The sequence below is a fragment of the Entelurus aequoreus genome, linkage group LG03 (genome assembly GCF_033978785.1).
Source record: "Entelurus aequoreus isolate RoL-2023_Sb linkage group LG03, RoL_Eaeq_v1.1, whole genome shotgun sequence".
NCBI classification, from domain to species: Eukaryota; Metazoa; Chordata; class Actinopteri; order Syngnathiformes; family Syngnathidae; genus Entelurus; species Entelurus aequoreus.
Window position 1 is genome coordinate 44,752,293 of NC_084733.1, and position 24,096 is coordinate 44,776,388.

Consider the following 24,096-nt stretch of genomic DNA (forward strand, 5'->3'; position numbering starts at 1 on the left):
AAACACTAATATAACGCTACTTTAACATTGCCACAATTGGTTATCAATGATCAATTTAAGATCAGATTGTGCGGAATATATGCACTTAAACAGTGGCATTGGTGCACCTAAAAGTAGTGTAGAACCTTGCAAGTTGTTTTGCACCATTTCTACACAATTGCACACAATTATTTGTGGATTTTATTTGGTCTACATAACATGTAACATGGTCAATATTTTGCATAGATTATGTTTTACAGACCATCTTCAAGCCACATTCTGACCGTCTTTTCAGGATGCACCGCTTTGTTTTAGTTTTTACTGCTTCCATATTGAGTCTATTGACAAATTAAGTTCAAATTAGAGATGTCCGATAATATCGGGCTGCCGATATTATCGGGCTGCCGATATTATCGGCCGATAAATGCTTTAAAATGTAATAACCTCCTCATGCTCTTTCAGGGAGAGCATGTCCCAAATTCCAAGCTGCTGTTTTGAGGCATGTTAAAAAAAATAATGCACTTCGTGACTTCAATAATAAATATGGCAGTGCCATGTTGGCATTTTTTTCCATAACTTGAGATGATTTATTTTGGAAAACCTTGTTACATTGTTTAATGCATCCAGCAGGGCATCACAACAAAATTAGGCATAATAAAGTGTTAATTCCACGACTGTATATATCGGTTGATATCGGAATCGGTAATTAAGAGTTGGACAATATCGGAATATCGAATATCGGCAAAAAAGCCATTATCGGACATCTCTGGTTCAAACGATATGCTAATTTGTATTAGAAATGGCAACAGCGCAGGATGAATGCCTCACAACAAGAGGATAGAGAAAAAAGAGCTTACTGACTAAAGCCGTCGTGCAGACTAAATTGGCGGACATGTGCAAATTTTTTGGACTTATGCAGATCCCAAATACACAACAGCATGTACTAATAGATAAGAAAACTTGGTATTGCATAATAGGGAGAAACTAAATGCCAGATAATATGTCTCCTATTAGGTCCCATTTTGGGGTCCTTATATACACATCACAATAATACCTGTATGTTGAAGCACTGTACATCTGACAATGGTAGCCGTAATGCTCCGACAACCCATCAAGCGGCTTTGTAGCTTGCCAAAGTCGTACTAAAACATTTTGACAGCTTTTTGAGCGCTGTGTGTAATGTTTTATATTCTCAATGAATCATCAAAGTTTTGGTGTTTCTTGCTTACGGGTGCTTGCTAGCGTCATTTATGGAACAGGCGTAAACCTGCAGTCCACTCGTACCTCTTATGTGTAACTGAAATCAACTGGTCACACTTATCATCCCTGTCATTATGTACCAAATAACATTGGTTGGAGGTCAGTAAGCACACAAGCAGGATTAATACATACACAAGGCGCACCAGGTTATAAGGTGCAGTCGATTTTTGAGAAAATGAAAGGATTTGAAGTGCGCCTTATAGTCTGAAAAATACAGTATTCAAATCCCAATGCTGATCTCTTCAACTTGCCTGTCAAAAAATCCATACAAATAAAAAGGAATTGTTTTTGGACAAAATTTAATTTTTTTAAGCATTATTTACATTAGCACTGGCACAGTTTAAAAAGTACCAATTTGGCACCGTATCGCTTAAGACCCTAGTCTCCAGTCAATGACAATACACATTTTTAACTATTCATTCTTTCACCTTTGGACAATTGAGACTGTCCAAGTAAAGCGGCTGTTGGCAACCTTTACCCGGGGGCTTAGAGGGCGCTAACTTTCCAGTGTTTTAAGCATTATACCCCACCCTCTTACGGCTTTGAGAACGTAATGACATAAACTATGCCTGTACGTGACACGCACAGATCAGAGCCCAGATTCAAAATCCATGCAGATGTGTGAACCACAGTTGCACCGTGCTGCATGGCCTGTTCTTTGATGTACATAAATATATTACAACAAATGAAACATAAAGCAAACTAACTATTTGGGTGGAGTGGAGAACAATGTGAAGTCAAAGGCTTGTCAAGCGAACAGGGAGGGGCTTTTTGACAGGAAGTCAACTATGCAAACAATTTCCCTACTCCCTGAAATGTTGAAAATGAAAAAACAAACAATAAATAAGAGAAACCACAGGAGGAAAAAAGGTTGACACGGGATAGCCAACAGTACTTGTGCGCCATCAAAATAAGTTTTTTTCTCTCTTAAATGCTGTTACTCATTAGAGCTTCAGGGTTTGATGACAATCTTACTGAAACAGTTTCAGTGTTATTTATGATCGTGTGATAAAAGAAATCAAGAGCTTTCCTTCAATCGTTCATAAACAACCATTGCTCTTGATATCATGGAAAAAGAAAAGCAGTCAATAGTTTAGAAGAAGCGAGAAATAAAGAAAGGAGGTATATATTTAATGGAGGTAACAGATGGACTGAGAGGCAATATCAGCCAGAGGATTATGGTTGAGGAGCTGAGATGTTAGAAAGGTGAGTAATTAGATGAAAAACGAATGGAGATGCGGAGGAGGAAGTAATATTGGAGCCAAGTCGACGCTCCCTCTTATGACCAGTGACTCAAGAAGACCACAGCTGGACTTGATTAAACTCCACACACACACACACTAGCACACATCTCACATTTCTTTTCTCTCCCCCGCACACACATTCCTTATACTATAGCCTCACCACCAAACTCCATGAACTTTTATTTTATCTGTGTTGTTTTGTATTCACACTCTATTCAGGAAACAAATTAAAAAGAAGCTCTTAGCTCTAAAATACTAGAAAAAAAAAAAAACTTTGGCGGATCTTGTCCTTACGTAGTCATGCTTATCTGGCCATGAGCACTCCAACTGGAGCAAGTCTGTTTAAGGAAACAGGAAGGGGTGCTTCTCAGTTCACACCGAGATAAGGGAGTGGATTGTCATTACACACATACACACGCCCGGAAGAGCTGACCCAAGGTCCACAGTAAGACCAGATGGGTTGTGTGCACAGACAAACACATTGTATGTTCAATCCATTTTTGCCCAGTTGTCTTCCCCACCCAGCCTCTCATTCTCTCTGACACATACTTGGAGAAACATCTAAACTCTATATGAGCTTCTCACTCCAGGCATTCGAGCTTTCTTCAGTCTGCAGCAAAAAAAAATGATTGAATGCTGTCTCATCAAGCCATCTTTCTTGAACGCGGAAGGCAGAAAAAGCTGCATACCTACACTAAATGTGCATGAACATCAAAGCGAAACGGGGCCCAGGTCAATGCCTTGTATTCCACACTGCATAATTCACCATGTGCACATTCAACATCACTGCTGTCTCTTACCAGTCTAGACAAACCTCAACAGAACTTTCAAACAAGTTGCTCCGAGCCCGAGCAGCTTCGTTTGAATGATCAAGAGAGCGAAAAAGGAGCAAAATCATTCTTCAAAATTTCAAAAGAGTAATCACCTGGAACCCATTCCACAGCTGTTTTGAAATATATCCAGAAGGGAAACAAATATAATTAGATTGGTATAAATGGGGTATTTTCATTTTTTAGGAAAATTCAAAACAGCTGGTGTGCATAAATGCAAGAAAGATGGTTCGTCAGATTATATCCTGAGATGTTCATTGTGCTAATAAATAATCTACAAGATAATGCACTAGGGTTCTGATCTACAAAGGTTTACGTGAAATAAAACACGTGCCAACTTGATAGTGCACGTAAAGCTGATCTGCTAAGCACAACTTACTAATGTGCAAAATAGAGAGCTTAATCTATTCAGCATGTTTGTCTGCATGTATATGCAGAATATATGGTGAGTTTTAGAACGTCCATAAAACTGGGAGATTAAAATATAGACATTTAGTGTTTGTGATTGATCAAAAAAATTGTTTTGCGTCTATATTTAGCACGTTTGAAATGTGCATGCAAAGTGGAACAGTTACACACAAATTGTTGTGAAAAAGGAGGCAATCACCCTGCAAAGACAAAAGATGGACAGAAAATCCTCTGTGTCATGTATGTGTGTCAAAAATAAAAAAAATAATACACATGTTGTCTATTAAGCAATATAACTGTATACTGTAGCTGGTTTATTACTCAAGGGCTGGACTAAAACAATTTCAATTGATTAGTTTTGGTGTCTGCTGGTGTTTCTTTCGTCATTATTTTTTTTCATATGCGATATGTTAATCATATATTTCCTCTATAAAAAAAACTGCATTGTCATGCATTCTTTCACCGTTTCTGGATCATTACAGACACACCATAACAACAATGGCACTAAAAATATGGTTAGTTGATTAGATCACATTACTACAGTAAATGGCCAAGAAAAGGTGGTGTGTGCTGCATATTCCACAATATTACAAAACAGCAGACCGTTGGAGCATTTGATTTTATAAATGTGGAGGGAAATGAGTGTCTCTTTGGGCAAAGCCGGTATAGTACACGTAAAATCCTCATTTAAATAGGGCGGTCTGCACCACTTGTGCAGTTGTAATCAACTGCGCACATAGTTTTAGTACATCAAACGTCCACGAAAAGTACTTTCAATTTTATAGTTTGCACATGCTGTTTAGCACATGGTAATTGGATCCGAGTAGATTAGGCCCTATATGGGCAAAAGTATTGGGACACCTGGCCACTACAGAAGTCTACTTTTTTGGAACCTCTGCAGGATTTTAAGAGTTCATTCTGTGGGAATTTTTGTCCATTCATTAAAAATATTCTTAAGTCAGAAATCACCGAACCCGACACAAGGCCTGACTGATCATTTCTGTTTTAGTTATGTTTAAAATGGGACTTTGCTAAACTGTTCCCAGGAAGAACAGTGACTAAATTACTAAATCAATGTGCATAAATAAACTTCAAGTTCTTTTAGAAGCGCCTTTAGTATGCACCTGACTTCACTTCACCAATCTGTAAAAAGGACATGGCAGAGTTTATATTTCTAAAAAATAAATTAAATTAACAATAAAAAACACAAGAGTACCCTCATGTTTTGGTATGTAGCTTGTATTTAAGTGACCCTATATTTTAGTTTGTATTGTGTAGACAAAAACTGAAATATGAATTTGGTGTAAAAAGGAAAGTGTTTGTAAAATAGCTGCCTTGGAAATTGAAGAAGAGCGTAGAAAAAGAGTTAATAAGGGGTTTGGGGGTCAGCCGAGGAGAAACCAAAAATGTAGTACATTTTTGAGCCGTTGTGCTCAGGAATGAGTACGTCAGTTGTCTAATGGACTGACTGAAGAAAAGCCAGATAGGTGCCGCAGGGGAGGAAGTCAGTTAACTTCACAAAGTAAAAATCATCTGCACTCTTTATCCTTCACTGCAAGTGTGTTCGTTAGTGTGTATTTGTGAGCTTGGTCTCACGTGGGCAACAGACACAAAAACAAATGACCAGTGTGAGCAAGCTTCAGCCTTCACCCGCCTCCTCTTGCTCACCGCACTGAACAAAACAAAACAAGTTTTGTGTCCTGAACAGTCGCTTGTGAACCCCCCTCCTACACACTGCTATACCCACTCCCCTTCCACCCGCTCCCCACAAAGAGGCTCCCAGGACAGCAGAGCAGACTGAGTGGGTTCATAAAGTCAGGCTTTGCAGAGTCTATTGGCCCAGCGAGGGCCCATGTAAACACAGTATTGGATTGCCTCAATTTCTAATACAGGGCTATATCCTTTGTCTCCCCATGTTCTGTGCTGGCAAGTCTCTCTGGGGGTGTGGGAAAGTGCAAAGGAGTGAATGGAAAGATGAAACACAGGGTGGACATAAAAAAACCAAGTGAGATGTGATTGTGATAGCTGTAATAATATGCTATCTATTTTCTGCATTGCACAAAAACAGCAACACCCAAACATTGGGAACAGTCTGGTGCACAGATGTTGGTTGACCTCTAATTTGGAATACATTTTTTTAAGAATAAACTCTGTTTGCAGGAGACAGGTGGCTGCCTTGCATTTCAACAAGCTGCCACCAATACATGCTGCCCTCTTCCTGGTCCAACAATGCACGCTACGTACTACTAATACACATGTGAGCAGCAAAAGGATAAGGTCATCTTCAAAAGCGTATCATTTTACTTTCTGGTTCAACATCAATAGAGCAACCATAGGTCAGTTTTCAAATGCTTTCCTTCTAGAACTTCTCTTTTGTAAATGAGCATACATTGATAGTCATGCACGTTCGTGTGAGGCAGCTGTGATTGACAGTTTTGAAAACCAATCATTGTATTTGGGTCAACCGGCAAGTTTTAAGAAATGTACCTTCTAATTGTGACTAATATAAACATTTATTTGTTAAATATTTTGCCTTAATAGAAAAATGAATTTTTTGGAATTGTGCTCATCATTCACAGTCCTTATGTGAGACAAGAACACATATCTTTCTTTTTTATGCATTCTAACCCATAAACAAACGCTAGCAAAAGTAATTTAACAATGGAGGTAATGGGAGTTGCGCTATTCCACCTATAAAGCGCTCTACAAAACATCCAAAAGCCCCCATTACCATTGTATATGCATAATGTAAGTATATATGTAATGTAGTAACAGGCATATTCATAATAATTATTAATAAATATTTATGTACTTGGTCATTTTAAGCATACTGCAGCTATACCTACTGTACAATGGCTTTTCTCACTGGGATGATGACTGATGGGATGTTCATATCTTCCTGTTTAGATGAAGAATGAATTATAATCCTCACATAGGTAAAAAATAAATAAATAAAGGTGCCGCAAATAAACGTCTTTTTGTTTCTTTCCCACTATATCCGGGGATAAGTTGGATGTCAAAGTTGACCAACTTCTCAGTTTATGGCCACAACCTTCTACTATACAAGTGAGATGCATGATTTATATCTAGAATTAAAGGGGAACTGCACTTTTTTGGGGGAATTTTGCCTATCGTTCACAATCATGAGAGACAAAAAGAACACATGTCTTTTTTTTTTAAATTAGGATGTTAAAGATGATAAAAAAGGCTTGGAAGATGCAACTGAAGGGAGTCACCATTGTAGCCTTCAAAGCCCTCTAAGACAACTTCAAAACCCTCCATCAACGTTTTATATACACACTGCAAGTCTATATATAATGTACTAACAGACATGTTCATAACTGTATGTAATATGTACAATATTTTCCATATTTTGATCATTTTAATCATTTCCGGGGCTGACTTCTCCCGCGCCTTGATTTATGTTTCTATAGCAGCGCACGTCCAACTTCCAGTGTGTTCCTACTTCTGGATAAAAAAACGCTTGTGTGTCTTCTAATCATGACAGACATGGTAACAAAAAACGATGAAGAATATTTTTGGACAAATAAGGATTCACAACCTTATTTTTTTTAAACTGAATGAACAAATGATTAACTGCTGCTTCTAGAAGCGAGCACAAAGAAGAGGGTGAAACAGAGCAGACAGAAGTCGATAGTGAGGTGAAATCTACTCGAAGCTGCAAATGTGGAATTTGGAGACAAGCTATTTCGACATAAATGGCATGCCATATAAACCAGAAAAAATGTCCCCGGCCAGCTGGACCAAGAAGACTACTGTCCATTGAGTGAGTCACACTTTATATTGATCATGATACATGCAGCATGTCATGCATGTATCATGACAGACATCATGCGCTTTATAGCTAGCTGTGTACAAACAAAACATGAAATGTGGGCTAATACTTTACAGATACTGTAATACGTAATACTGTAATACATGTTCATGTTTTTCAGTCAGTACATATTGGTGTCGTATCGCAGTGTTGTGCATTACAAGCTCAAACGGGTTTCGTGTTGTCGTAGAAACTAGCTTATCTCTTGCCGTAATTAGCTTTTACGACTAATTGTGTAGCATGGCAATGTGTTATTACGCTAGAAAAAGAGTTCCTCAGTGTTCGCTCTTACAATAACAATGTCGCTATATGCTGTTGGTTATTATACATGTTATGAAACGTAAATAAAGTATTGGTGATGATTTTTGAATGCATTTTTAAGAGTGATTTAGCAGTAGAATTTATTTATTCCATTAGCTGCATTGCTAGCTACCGAGAACAAGCCGATTTGTACATGTTAGAATGCAAAAAAAAGCAAAACCTTTTGGCTTCTCGTCTTTCATAAGACACAGTTCAGTTCAGTTCCCCTTTAAGTTTTACCAACTCAGAGGCAATGCAGCAACACAGTATGCCAATAGCACAAGGATGTCAAACATTGAACAGGTTCAATGCAGCCCGAGAGACGAGTTTGCTAAGTGTAAAATTGAGCTTAATTTTTTAATTAAAGAAACTGCTGTTCTAAATGTGTCCACTAGATGTCACAATAGTAATTCTGTTAGGCAAGCAAATAGTTTATACCAGGACGAGCAAGTACACCAAGCAAGAGGTACACGCTAAAGCGGGGCTGCGACTCCTCCCTCTTGACCCAACATAAAACAAACAGGAGTAAAATAAAAATTGGTAACCCCACTTGAAATGCTGCAAGAGACACTGCACATTGATATAGTTCTGTGAAAATTATTGTCTTCTGAGCAAAGAAAGTGAACAGTGTGTGATTTACTGCAATACTGTCAGTCTCTTAAGTTTATTTTTTTAGTTTGTTGAAATTGTTCACACATTGCAGTTTTTATTTTTCTATCAATACACAGTGATGCCTCGAAGGCAGAGAGTAACTCAACTCTCTTGAATAGTTTCTATCTCAGTTTGTATGGTTTGTTGAGTTAGCACAGCATTAATATGTGGAAATGACAAATTAGGTAGTTAATACATAGAAGAGTATTTATTTAGGCTTTATTTTGTTTTTTGTTCAATCCTGGGGGGATGGGCTGTGACTTAAAAGTGTAATTGCTTTGTAGATGCACTGAGATTAAGTCTAAATTCATTGTGTTCTTCATGGTGTTTTTGAAAATACACTATTACCATTTTTTTCTCAGAATTTTCAACTAACTTGAGGTGTTTTGGCAAGAGGATTATTTGTGATATGTACATTTTCAGAAAATGCTTGTTCAATTTTGGGCCAAAGTAAAACAAAGAAAACAATCTGAAGTTGTCGTAGTTGAATTTTTAAGTTATTATGCCATGATTTTACCCGTCCGGCCGACGTGGAAATAGATTTTCCTTCATAAGGCCCCTGAGCTAAAATTAGTTTGACACCCCAGCAATAGCAGCATAAACTACTTAGCTCTCTGTGATCGATGCGCTAAACATAGTTCATTAATGCGAGCGCTTATAATAACGATATCGCTGATACTTGGTTATTATACAAGTCACGAGATGTAAATACAATATTTTTTGGCAGTTTTGGATGATTTTTAGACGGCTTTATGGGCGCAATTACATAATGACTCCCATTACCTCCATTGTTAGCTGATGACGAGTTAGAATGTAATAAAAAATAAAAACACATTTGTTCTTGTCTTACATAGAAATGATAGTGATAGGCAAAATATATAAAAACCATGGCAGGTGCATTACACAAGTTGGTTGTGTTTAACCCATACGTTTTGTGTTGTATCTTTGTGAGTCAAATGTGTAGTAACACAGAATATTGGAAGCTAACATGGTACAATCATTGTATCTGCTGCTTCTCTTGCCAAAATGGCCAATAAACACAACAAGTCACGTGACTCCCCTGTCAACATGGCCATCAGACACAACTAGTAACCTGAATCTCCTGCCAACATGGCCACCAAACAAATAGTAAAGAGATTATACGTACACAGTGCTTTTGTACTTTCAAAGTACTGAAAGCACTTTGACATTATTTACACATTCACCCATTCACACACACATTCGCACAATGGTAACAGAGAACTGCTTTGCAAGGCCCTCACCACGACCCATCAGGAGCAAGGGTGAAGTGTCTCGGATGGAAGAAGCTGGAATTGAACTTGGAACCCTCAGCGCCACGCTGCCCCCCAACATGGCCTACAACTAGTCACCCGACTCTCCTGCCAACATGGCCACCAAACACAACCAGTCTCCTGACTCTCCTGTTAACATGGCAACCAAACACAACTAGTCTACTGACTCTCCTGCCAACATGGCCACCAAACACAACTCATCACATTTCTCTCCTGCCAACATGGCCACCAAACACAACTAGTCTCCTAAATCTCCTGCCAACATGATTGAAATTGATTGATTGAAACTTTTATTAGTAGATTGCACTGTACAGTACATATTCCGTACAATTGACCACTAAATGGTAACACTCGGATACGTTTTTCAACTTGTTTAAGTCGGGGTCCACGTTAATCAATTCATGGTAAAAACATTCATTCAAACATTCATGGCCACCAAACACAACTCATCACATTTCTCTCCTGCCAACATGGCCACCAAACACAACTAGTCACGTTTCTCTCCTGCCAACATGGCCACCAAACACAAGTCCTCACATTTCTCTCCTGCCAACATGGCCACGAAACACAACTACCGTAATTTCCGGACTATAAGCCGCTACTTTTTCCCCTCGTTCTGGTCCCTGCGGCTTATACAAGGGTGCGGCTTATTTACGGCCTGTTCTTCTCCGACACCGACGAAGAGGATTTCGGTGGTTTTAGTACGCAGGAGGAAGACGATGACACAATGATTAAAGACTGACTTTTCATATACCGGTAGGCTGGTTATTTTGATAACGTACAGGTGAGCACTTTGTATTACTTTGCACCGTTGTATTATTTGTACTCTGCACGAATGCTGTTCGCCATGTCAAAGATGTGAAAGTTTGATTGAATGATTGAAAGATTTATTGTTAATAAATGGGACGCTTTGCGTTCCCAAACAGTCATCTCTGTCCCGACAATCCCCTCCGTGGTAGCAGGAACCCCTATATACTACGGTAATTACACATCAAAACCCTGCGGCTTATAGTCGGGTGCGGCTTATATATGGAGCAATCTGTATGTTCCCCTAAATTTAGCTGGTGCGGCTTATAGTCAGGTGCGGCTTATAGTCCGGAAATTACGGTAGTCATGTGACTCTCCTGCCAACATGGCCACGAAACACAACTAGTCATGTGACTCTCCTGCCAACATGGCAACCAAACGCAACTCCTCACATTTCTCTCCTGCCAACATGGCAACCAAACACAACTAGTCATGTTTCTCTCCTTCCAGTTCGATGACCAGTTGCATCAGATGTAAGAGATGACATCAAATGTGTAAGTGGGACAGTCAAGAGTTGCTAAGAATGAAAGGTTCATGGAAGTTAAAACTGCTCGGGATTATTTTTGTCCCCACCTGTGGAAGAGTAGGTAACCAGTTGTTGCCCTTCTTAGAGGATAATGGTATCACTGAGCTGTTCCAGTCCGGTTTTAAAGCCTTCCACAGCACAGAGTCAGCGCTTTTAAAAGTTTCTAACGATATCCTCCTGTCAACAGATTCTGGTAAATATGTTGTCCTGGTGCTTTTAGATCTGTCTGCTGCGTTCGACACCGTCGACCACGCCACCTTAAACACTCGTCTTGATAACTGTGGGCATTAAGGGCGCCGCCCTCAACTGGTTCCGGTCGTACCTAACTGACAGGAGTTTTTGTGTAAAAGTAGACAGTTTTATGTCTTCCACAGCTCCTCTACCACATGGGGTCCCCCAGGGCTCAATCCTTGGCCCAATTTTATTTGCGCTTTACCTTCTCCCCCTTGGTTGTTTTCAGGAAGTACGGTATTGCATTTAATTTTTATGCCGATGATTGCCAGATCTACTTTCCCATGGCACAAAATACCACTGTCCAACGTCTTATTGACTGCCTGCACAACATCAAAGCTTGGCTTTCAGTTAACTTCCTGAGCCTAAATGAAAACAAAACAGAAGTTATGTTGTTCGGTCCAAGTCGCTCTACCTCCCCCAACGTGGACCTCGGCACTCTGTCCCCTGTGTCACAAACCTGGGGGTAAAGTTTGACTCAGATTTTAAGTTTGAAAAACAAATCAGCAGCGTCGTACAAAAAAGCTTTTATCAACTACGCCAAATAGCGAAAGTGAAACCGTTTCTGTCAGGACATGATATTGAGAAATTAATCCACGCCTTTATCGCGACTCGTCTTGACTACTGCAATGCCCTGTACGTAGGCATTAGCCAGGCCTCCCTCGCCCGCCTGCAGCTCGTGCAGAACTCTGCTGCTCGTCTGCTAACACTGACCCGCAGGCGTGAGCACATCACCCCTATACTAGTGTCCCTTCACTGGCTCCCTGTGCGTTACCGAATCAATTTTAAACTCCTACTATTTGTTTTTAAATGTCTAAACAACCTCGCTCCAACATATCTCTCCGACCTCCTTCAGCCTTACTGACCCCCCAATCCTTAAGATCAGCCGATCAGCTGCTATTGACGGTCCCTGACACAAGGCTGAAGCTTAGAGGTGACAGAGCTTTCGCCGCTGTTGCTCCCAAGCTCTGGAACGGCTTACAAAGCTTTGAGTGTTAGACAGGCCTCCTCTCTTCCTGTTTTTAAATCGCTCTTAAAAACATATTTTTATTCCATGGCTTTTAACACTGAGTGATCTCCATCCTGCTATGGCGTCCCACAATGCACCTGCTGTGAACCTGTTTTTATGTTTTATTTATTTATTTATTTTTATTTTTTATCGTGCTGTTTGTCTTGTGGTGTGCTTGCTCGTTTCTCTTGTGTTATCTATTAACCTGCCCATTGTACAGCACTTTGGCTACCCCTGTGGTAAATTTTAAATGTGCTTCATAAATAAAGTTGATTTGATTTGATTTGATTTGATTTAGGTAGTGATACAAAAACGGCTATTTCCTCAAATAAAAATAAGAAAATGAAGAAAAATGCAAATGGCCTCATGTCACAAACATGTTTTAAGAGGAGTACTTGCAATATGAATATATTACAACTTTTAATTTTAAAGATTTTGTAGAATAATAACCAGTGGGGTCATTTTTGACCCCACATGAGCATCTAAGGGTTAACTGTGCAGGTCATGTTTGTAGGAGCATTATAGCATCATTAACATAAAACCAATAAAATGTTTTCAACTTGAATAATAATGGCAATTGACATCGGGCTGCAAGGATTAATTTAATTAGAAAAAAGCTTTGATTTATTTAGTTGTTTGATTAATTGTTTAATGAGTGTACATAATAATAATGTATAAAATCCGGACTGCATGGAGTGTCTGGACCTTTAGATACGCAAACATAGTTCCGCCCGCCGCAATAGAGCGCACATAATAGCGGTGGTGTGTGAGTCCTGTGATCTGTGTGGCGGCAGGCAGCGGATATTGTTTTTATTTTTATCAATATACACATGTAAAAAGTACAATTTCAATGTTAATCATGTACAGTTATTAGAATAGAATAATGAAAGTAATGGCGAGCATAATTTTTTTCCCCCCAACTATTTTCCTTAAAATACACAATGAGGCTATGAAGTGTGTTTTATGAGCTTACTCGATCAACGTTAATCATGTGCAGGTGAAGGTGATGGCAAGCAGAAAACATTTTTTTTCCAACTATTTTCCCTAAAATACACAATGAGGCTATGAAGTGTTTTATCAGCTTATTCGATAAACAAACAAACTAATGGATAGGCTGCTCAATAACTTAAATAATCTATAGTTGCAGAACCAAAGTGACAAAGCTGGTGAGGTTAAGATTTCCACCGCAATTAAGAGAAATATTTTTATCTTTTAAATTTGGATTGAATTCTCAATTGTGCTACTTCACGGCCGTCCCACTTTAAGGGGTCGACTGTAGCTGCATGCTTACAACCTAAACCACGCAAAAAATAAGCAATCACGTAAAGAAGAGATAACAAAATAGGCCCCACTTTGCGTGATATTATAGCTGCTGTAACCTGAAGGAAGCTTTTAGCCTCAAGCTGCTATCCTAAGGGAGGAGTTACAATTAGAACCAGGAAATCACTGCAGATTAGAATATCTTTAGATGTGCGGGAAACATACAGCACACTAAGGAAAGCTTGTGGAAAAGTACAACCACCACTATGGTGGAAGACATAGAAAATATTGTGTTTTCCTTCACAGGCCTCAACATAGGACAGGAAAACCTTCATAAGCAAGCCGCCGGTCCCAGGGTGGCTGAGCAGGGACAATTCCACAGTGCATCGTGATAGTGGACTGTAACAGGGTGTGTTTTGGTGTTATCTCTGGAATGTGAAGGTCACAAACACTGACTTTGTGTCACTGGCATGTATGACAAACTCTCTATGGTGTCTAAAAGCACAAGTATCATTTGAGTCTCTCTTGGGGAAAACCCATGCCACCAATAAAAGATAATCTCTGCCTTCATGAAAATGCAGCAAATGGTCAAGTTCATGCCAAAGTAACAAGTGGCACTACAACTTTGTTAGCCTATAAAAAAACAAAACAAAGGAAGGGCACAAAAAAATTAAGAAAAAGGTAAACATTCATCTGGACAGTTAAGTGAAGATACCACATGTATAAGTTAAAGTGATTGTTTGCTATGGTTACGTTACTGCCAAGTAGGTGCTTACTTTAGTGCTACAAGAATTACACCTCGCCCACTTCCTGCTCCGAGCATGTAGGTTACACCCCATGTAACATACATGCGATTGCTGGTCACAGAGACTGCGTTTGTGTACGTGCTCTTGTGTACAAGACACCCGTAAGTGACAGCCATGAATGCAAGTCATCTTATTTAGACCGAAGAACACGTTTTATTCAGGGATGTGCTGATCGGTCGGCCACCGATCATTATCTGCCGATTTTCATGAAAAAGTATGTTATCGTTGTTGCCCATTAAAGCCTTTCAATGCCAATCTGGCTGACAAGAGGCTAGCAGCGAATTATGTGTCTCCATAACTATCACCTTCATTGTGGAAAATCAACAGCATTTCTTAGTATCTTAACTATACTAGGCATAACATGTTACACACCAAAAGCAAGCCAGTAGAAGGCCTGCTAAAAGCTAAACTAGCCGCCAAGCTCGCTAGAAACAACACAAATAAACAAGTGCTTAGTAAACTTTCAAAAGTGTAGATAGAACCACGTTGCAGCAGAAAGTAAACAAATATTAACAGGAATTTAACAAGTAGATGAATAAGAGTCTAGAGCGAAGATAATATAACAACTGTTGGTGTGTGTGCATACATTTGTGGCGTCGATACCAAGGATAGTACCAATAAGTGATTAATACCAGAGAGATTATATATGTTTTTATATATAACAATATTTTTATTTTGTCAAAATATTTTTTTTTGTTTTTGCTAATGTTTACAAATTTAGGAGGACGTTGAGGACAAAAACCAAATGATTTAAATGAGCAGTACAGTAGATAGTATTTATTTTATTTTATTTGGTTATTTTGTACTATTGACTTTGTTTTCCAAACAATTGTATGGAATAAAACAGAATCAGAAACTAGTTTAAACATTGTGTTGATATTGTTTAACTGTCAATAGCACTCACCATAAATGTAAAAATGTACAGTTAACACATGTGAACGGTATCGCAGTCGGCAGCATAACATTCGGAACATTTATTCAATTTAATTTGTAATCATATAAAAAATATATACAATAATGATATATCAGTTTTTTTAAACTAATAATAGCAACATATGCAAGCCGGTGGTGTTCTTATATTTTTTTGGTTTAATAAAAGCTCATTTTGAGCTAGTGACATACACTGCATGTACACTTTTTTTCCCACTCATTCGCTCCTCATCTGTTTCACCGTACAGCTCAGGAATTTGCTTGCACGTTGCGCGGCCCATTAATCATTTTTTTTACAATTATTACATTTTCATAATCGTGAGAAGCCATAATCGACATCGAACCCAGAATGTGATTAATCGTCCAGCTCTAACATGCAGTAGCTTTATTTTTAACAGAACAATACAATAATCAAGTAAAGTTGGAGACAATGGCTCACGCCGTTATATGATTCAAGGGAGAAAACGGTTTTCACATATTTACAATTAACTAAGCATTGCACTTTTTTTTTTTACTATGAATCGTCAAATAATCTACCCACACTTTACCCACAGCATTTTCCAATAACTTCTCACCTGCAATGTACTCTTCAAATTCTTCACTTCAACCTGGAGGCATTTCAGCATCTCTGATGGAGGAGAAATGTCAGATAATGTCAGATGCATACCAAACCAAGAGGATAAAGGTCAAAGGAATGTGTTTGCCCTTCTCAACAAAGTAAAATGAGCAATGAAACGAGAAGTTGTAGTAGTCAAACTAACATTTTGCAGCTCTTACCTGTGACGTTTTTGGGCCCTTCCTGACTGACCGTGATCCCCAATGTTGTCCGACATTCTTCTAGCAGTGTCTCCAGTTCTTTTGCCTGGATGTCTCCAGCCTCTGGTCCCTGTAGCAGAGACTGACTCAGAACGCTGTCCCTCTCTCGCCATTTGGGCCCAGAGGAGCTGCACACAGGTGAGGTGCTACACGTAGCAGATGGACTCTTTGAAGGGCTGACTGGCACAGTCCGAGGGGTAGAAGAAGAAGGACCCCCATTCCTTGCCACGGTATTATGTCCTTTCACTGGTACTGTATTGTCTGGCTTCGTGGCCACTTGGCTGACTGCTAATCCAGTCAAAGAGCTGTTTGAGTTGAGTCGTGAAGGAGCAGGCCTCCACTCAGGTGCAGAAATGGCAGAACTTGTCTGTGATCTCTTAGCGCTAGACGATGGGAGCACCGATACTAGAGGTGAAGATGAAACTGAATGGGACACTTTAGCTGATGTGGAAGGAAGGAGCTGGGGTACAAGTACAGGTATGTCGCTTTCAGGGGAAGCAGGAGGAGTGTGGAAACTATCTAAGTGGTTCCCTAGAAAAAGAAAAAAATTAAGAGAAAGCTTGTTGGTTGCTTGGCAAGATCTTCTGATCCACATTGTTTCATTTTCTCAAACAACATCCAATATTTTCTGGATACAGTGCTACCTTGGTTTTTGTATACACCACCTTTTGTATGATTCGATTTTTGATGATAATTTCCTCGTACAATCTCAGTTATCAATATTGCGCTTAACAAACGAGTCCAAGTGCCCGCGTATCATTCGAGTCAGCGCTGCCACTCGCATCAACATCAAAGGTGAAAACATGTGAAGTGTGGAAATATTTCTTCCTATTCTTGTTAAAAATATATGAAAAATGTATTTAACTATTATTTTAGCCAATGTCCGACAGCTAAACTTTTTCTAAATCAATTCAAGTACTTTTTAAAGTAGCGTCAATTTGCAATGTGATGAAGATAGGCTAAAAATGCCAGGAGTTAATCAATAATCAATAGTATATTAGTGTGCAGCTTTTTAGACACTTCATGACAAAATGCTTGGTTTTTCTTGAGCAAGTTAGTTTAATTGTTTTATCGTTTGTTGTTATTGCTGCTATTTTAACTGTCCTTTTTTTCATAAAAAAAAAACAATATATATATACTTGTTTTATTTTGCACTTTTCCTGTCCTTACTTTTAAATGGACAAAAGTTTAATAGTTATTGAATTTATTTTAACAGACTAATGAGCAGCATAGCTACAGTATAAATACATATTTATGAACGAATTAGTTGCACATGCCTAAAAGTATCTCAAGCTAAATTTAAAAGTTGAATTTTAAGCTAAATTAGAGCCACTGAATATGTGTTTGCTTTATAATCCAACTAGTTGACTAATCGTTAATGACTGGTCGACTATTAAAATAGTTGCAGCCATACTACGAAGTAAGTTAAGTAAGGCTCCCCCTTTCCAGAAATGTGCTAGCTTGATGCTAATATACATTGGCTTTGCACTTGACATGCTACTGATTAGCATTAGCAATTTTACCTGGCCATTTCAACACACTCAAATGTGTTAATGAAAACTACAACTAACATGTACGTTGTAATCAAACAGCTGGTACGTAATAAGTACAATACTTACAGTATTAACACGTTTTAGGGTGCAAAAAAAGACACTGTAATTATGCAACAAGCAAAGAAAAGTGAATATGCAAAGGTCTTGTTGACACTTCTAGTCCTTGTGGTAAATAAAAGCAGATAAAAAGTAAAGCAGCATGCTAAAGTTTTTACTGTGATAATAGATATTCATGTTTACAGTAAGATTCCTTTAAGTGGCTGGTTCAGCTAAATAATACTAACAGTACAGGATAAAAATAGTTGCTATGGGGGTTATTGCACTGAAATTCAAGTTTACATGATAACTTGCACTTTAAAGTGCCAGAAGAGTGGAAAAACAAGTTGCCTATATATTGAAGCTATTATCATATATATATGATTTATGATACCAAAAGACTTCCAAAGTTTGCAAATAAATAGATAACGATCAAAATAGAATCAAGAATAAAGCAGTCAAAAGTGGTAGCATGGAGAACTGTAGGCCAATTGCACTAGCCAGTGCGGTCCCCAAGATTTTGGAAAAGAGCATCTATGTGAATTTGTATCAACCACACATAACATAACCAATGTGGATTTAGGTCCAAGCATGGTACGGATTTATATATGTATGCTCTAAAAGAGTTGGTCTGTACAGAAGACAAAACTCCTCTGTACTGCTTCAAAGATGCCTCGAAGGCTTTTGATCGAGTCAATCACAAAAAGCTGTTTCTTAAGCTGAGTAAATGGGTGTGCCTATTAGCATTGCTGGGATGTTAGTGACGCCACATCCGGCTCAAGACCCGCCCCACCCACTGAATACTGGTGGTGGTCAAGCTAGCTCTGTTTTAAATGGGTGCAAGGCGTCATTTAGCCTTTATTGGAAAAAAAATGCGCTATGCTTGTGTTGTTTTTGGCTGTACGAATCGTTCAAATTGCGGAAAGGATAAACGTTTCTTCAGAGTTCCTCGAGAAGTTATCAAAAAGGGTGGGAAAGTGCAAGACTTGTAGAAATGACTACGAGAAAAGCATGCAGCTCACACTGTAGTCCAAGGGAGCAGAGTCGAAAAATGCATGAGTTTGCAGTGATCACTTCATTAAAAGTTTGTTTGATATACTTTTAACGGTTATTATTTCCCATTCAAGTATTTTCTTGATATTATTTGTATTTCTTGAACAAATGTTTGCTACGAGTGTTTCGAAAAGCACCAACTCAGCGTGTCTAAATAAAAGAAAGCAAATGTGAGCAAAACCTAAAAGAGTTGAGCTTTTGTTAAAGGCAGCAATCATTTATGAAGTCTTTAGCACATACACAATGTTAACATCTAAAGTTATATTATGATAAAGACAGGGAAAAACACTCTACTTGTAAATGGTGCGTGCAACCGCACTAAACATGGCAGCTTAGACCCAAAGTTAAATCATTAATTGCAACCTTACCCGAGCAAGAACGATGCATATCTATCTGAGAGAGTCTTGATACCAATTTCTTTGACCGAGCCACACACAAAGAAATTGTAGACTTCCTAGCTTTTCCAAGTTTATACTGTATCTGTTTTGTTGTATAGAATGGCATCTGGAGCACAATAGTTCATATGTCTGGGGATGCGACTGACGAAATCCTTGATATCACTACTCAAATCTTTTTTTGTTAAAGTATAGGGATCTATTCCATTGCATAGTTAGATTTTTTGCTTGTATCTGCTATTTGCAGAAAAATTTAAGCCTCTTTTGTACTCAGATAGTTTGTGTGCTGTTTGCTGTACAACAGCCATCTTAGCTTGGTCGACCACCACTTGATTTTACTTCCGGGAAGAAGTTAAGTGTCGGAATACCAGCAATAGCATCATAAGAATACTGCCGTACTGGTATGTTAACCATAGCATGCAGGTTAGATGAGGCAACAGAGTTTTCAACTGCTTTTGTGTTAGTAATGGCTACTTTCTCCAGCCAGTTTTAACATCTACATTGATTATCTTTCTCATCAACTAGGCACCTGTAGAACAGGCTGTGTAATTGGAAACACTCTTTTAAACCATCTCATTCATGTATGCTGACGATTTGGCATTTTTCCCCCAGCAGTGCTAGATTGCAACAACTGCTCAGTGGCCTAGTGGTTAGAGTGTCCGCCCTGAGATCGGTAGGTTGTGAGTTCAAACCCCGGCCGAGTCATACCAAAGACTATAAAAATGGGACCCATTACCTCCCTGCTTGGCACTCAGCATCAAGGGTTGGAATTGGGGGTTAAAACTCCAAAAATGATTCCCGGGCGCGGCACCGCTGCTGCCCACTGCTCCCCTCACCTCCCATGGGGTGAACAAGGGGATGGGTCAAATGCAGAGGACAAATTTCACCACACCTAGTGTGTGTGTGACAATCATTGGTACTTTAACTTTAACTTTAACAATATGTCTTGTGAGTAGGGGATCCACCATGTTATATTATATAATGCCAGGAAGAGCATGGTTATTCTATGTCGTACAAAGGAGGATAGAGACCTCACATTTCCAAGTTTTTATCCAGCAGACAAATGGTGAATTACTAAAGGCATTTCATCACAGATGAATTAACTGATGATGATGATATTAATAGATAATAGACAGTGCCAAGCCCTATTTGCTCAGGCAAACATGCTGAGAAGGAAATTTAACATGTGTTTAGACCAAGTGAAGATCTGTCTCTTTAGGGCAGGGGTCACCAACCTTTTTGAAACCAAGGGCTACTTCTTGGGTACTGATTAATGCGAAGGGCTACCAGTTAGATACACACTTAAATAAATTGCCAGAAATAGCCAATTTGCTCAATTTTGCTTTAACTCTGTTATTATTAATAATTAATGATATTTATCTTTGTGGAAACACTGATCATCTTAATGATTTCTCACAATAAATATATATAGAAACAGATGAATATCAATATGCAACACTTTATTTTTATATTTTCTCTAAGTGCACATTTTTCAAATTGAACATTTTCAAATGATCACTTCTAAGACAGTCTTGTGAAATCACAATATCCCATTTTAACTAGCTAGCCACTAACATTTTTTAACAAATCATGAATTACTTTGTACCATGTTTGTACAAATAATAACTCATGTAAAATACAAAAGTAAACTCTCAAATTTTTAAATCATGTCACACTTTGAACTGGACACCAAATCTGTTATCTGTTTCTTTGTCAGTTAGTGGGAAGCCTGGCATTGCATGCTGTTAACTAGTGTGTTGTACTCTGGTGTGTAACTTGACACTGCAACTCTGAGTGAGTCTTGCAGATGTGCATCAGTGAGGCGTGTTCTGTGTTTGTTCTTGATGAAGTTCATGTCAGAAAAGGCTGATTCACAAAGATAAGATTGTTCCTCATTGTTTGCGGAACCTTCTTAATCTTTTGGACATATTTTCACAGCAATCTGGCCTTAAGCTTAATTATGATGAATGTAAAATGTTAAGGATCGGAAATCTAAAGGGAACGTCCTTTCGAATGGAATGCAAAGTGCCTGTTTTGTGGACAGATGGACCAGTTAACATACTTGGTGTTGTTGTCCCAGAAAATCTGGAAGATCTAGGCTCAGTAAATTATGATAATCGACTAAGAAAGCTGGACAAAATTATGCAATTATGGAAAGGGAAATCCCTAACCTTGTATGGTAAAATGTCTATTGCCAACTCGTTAATTATTCCTCAATTTATTTATTTGTTTTTGTCATTACCAGCTCCATCACAAAACTTTTTTAAGATTTATGAGCGGAGGGTCTTCGATTTTGTCTGGAACGGCAAACCAGAAAAGATTAAAAGAAAGGTTTTGTACAAAGAGTATGAATATGGGGGCCTGAAACTTCTCAACCTTGAAGCTATGTGTCTGTCTTTAAAAGCATCAATTGTTCCAAAGATGTATTTAAACATTGAGTGGTACACAAATGTCCTGTTGGACAAAAAACATGTACTGTATCAAAAGAAATTGTATCCTTTTTTACAAGTTATCCCCTCCCAGAGAGTCTGCTGGGAAACATGGCGGGGTTCATAAAGGAAACAATCCACTCATAGTGGTGTTTTCAATTTTATGTGCCAGAAAAAAGAGACGATATTTTGCAGCAGTTAATATGGATGAACTCTAATATTGTAATAGATGGAAAGCCTTTCTTTTGGAAAAATATGTTTGAAAGAGGAATCATTTTTGTCAATGATATTATCAATGAGAATGGTAAAATTATGAAGTATGATGAATTTAGAGCTATGTATGGTGATGCTTGCTCAAGCTTTTCATTTTATCAACTAACTGGAGTAATTGGGAAAAGATGGAAACAATTAATTATGGAACTACTAAATTATTAGTTTGTAAACCTCTAATAAGAAATTCTAGTTGGCAAAAAGGAACTAAAATAAATAGAAAAATATATAATTTTTATTTAATAAAGAAATCTTTGAAGGCTGCCTCATACAACACAAATGGAAAATGGGAGGACTTTTTTGACTGCCCGTTGCCATGGGATGCCATATTCAAACTAATCTATGAAACTACTATCGATGTGCAAAATCGTTATTTTCAAATTAAAATTATTTATAACTTCTTACCCACAGGGAAAATGTTAAAATTATGGAATATGACAGAGTCAGATGATTGCCGATTTTGTTGTCAGGAGCCTGAATCACCCTGCATTTGTTTTGGTATTGTCATATTGTGTCTTTGTTTTGGGTGGAAGTTGAAAAAATGTGTTTAAGGATTGGTTTGTTTATGAAGCTTAATGTGGTTTCTGTTATTTTAGGAGAGTTCATTGACAATCATGATTTAGTCAATTTAATTATAGTACTCGGTAAAATGTTTATTTTTAAGGCCAAAAACAGATATTCACTTAGTATTACTTTCTTTAAAACATTTATTCAGTATTTTCTAACTTTAGAAAGTTACATGGTTGAAAACGATAATGATGGCAAAAAACATTAAAAAAAAGATGGGAAGTCCTCAAAGGCTTATTTTGAAAGTATAATTATGTTTATAGATTATATGATATCTGTTGTTGTGTTCCCTAATTTGAGTGACCTGGACATAATCTGGACTGTACATAAATGCTTATTTTGAAAATGTAATTTTGTTTATAAATTATATGCAATCTGTTGGGTTCCCTAATTTTTTTCTGTGTACATGAATGAAGGTGTGTGTAGCTGAGTCCGACTTGGACATTATCTGGACTGGGCCTGGTTTAAAAAACCCTTTAAACAAATCTAATTTCATTGACAACCTGGTCTGTTGAAGATAAGGCCCTTTTTTAAAAAATAAAATAAAATAAGATAAATAAATAAAAAACATTTTCTTGGATAAAAAAGAAAGTAAAACAATATAAAAATAATTACATAAAAAATAGTAATTAATGAAAATGTTAGTGGACCAGCAGCCTATACAATCATGTGTGCTTCAGGGACTGTGTCCCTTGCAGATGTGTTGTCTATGTTGTGGGAACCAGAATATTGGTAGCAGAAAGAAATAACCCTTTTGTGTGAGTGGGTGTGGATGAGTGTGCATGGGGGAGGTTGTTTGGGTTGATGCACTAATTGAAAGTGTATCTTGTGTTTTTTCTATGTAGATTTAATTTAAAAAAAAAAAAAAAAAAAAAAAAACATTTTTTTTTTTTTTAGAACAGGCCCGCGGGCGACTCATCTGGTCCTTACGGGCGACCTGGTGCCCGCGGGCACCGCGTTGGTGACCCCTGCTTTAGGGCATATTGTACCCCGCTCTACACTGCCCCTTTATTGTGTAAATTTAAGAAAGCTAGTACCCATAAGCTGACGGTTGCTTACAATGATTGCATGAGCATACTATTGAAACAACCGAGATGGTGTAGTGCTAGTGAACTGTTCTGTAAGGTGAGAGTCAGCTCATTTAGGAGTTTGCTAAGACATCTTATGTCATACTTGCCAACCTTGAGACCTCCGATACCGGGAGGTGGGGGGTGGGGGGGTGGGGGTGGGGGAGCGTGGTTGGGGGCGTGGTTAAGGGCGTGGTTAATAGGGGAGTATATTTACAGCTAGAATTCACCAACTCAAGTATTTCATATATATATATATATATATATATATATATATTTATATATGTATGAGATACTTGACTTTCAGTGAATTCTAGCTATATATATATATGTATATATATTTATTTTATTATACATATAAATGAAATAAATACTTGAATTTCAGTGTTCCGGGGGCTATCCAGTAGATGGCAGTATTGTCCTGTTTAACTTCTCCTCCGTTCATGACTCGGCCACCGTGTTCAATGGAGAAGTCTGTTTTACAAAATGTACAAGCAACATAATTACATACCCCTTCCCCTTCGAACTGTTCTGGATGAAAT

The 24,096-nt window shown here is 38.2% G+C and overlaps 1 protein-coding gene across 3 annotated transcripts in view; it reads right to left on the reverse strand.

Moving 5' to 3' along the window:
* LOC133645674 (cytospin-A-like) overlaps positions 1-24,096 on the reverse strand; it is a 67,587-nt gene that overhangs the window by 24,601 nt on the left and 18,890 nt on the right. For all 3 annotated transcript variants that reach the window (XM_062040529.1, XM_062040527.1, XM_062040526.1), the window contains exons 3-4: positions 16,146-16,715; positions 15,944-15,996 (exon numbers count right to left, since the gene is read on the reverse strand). In XM_062040529.1, the coding sequence (XP_061896513.1) occupies positions 15,944-15,996; positions 16,146-16,715 (623 nt within the window). The remainder of the gene's footprint in view (positions 1-15,943; positions 15,997-16,145; positions 16,716-24,096) is intronic.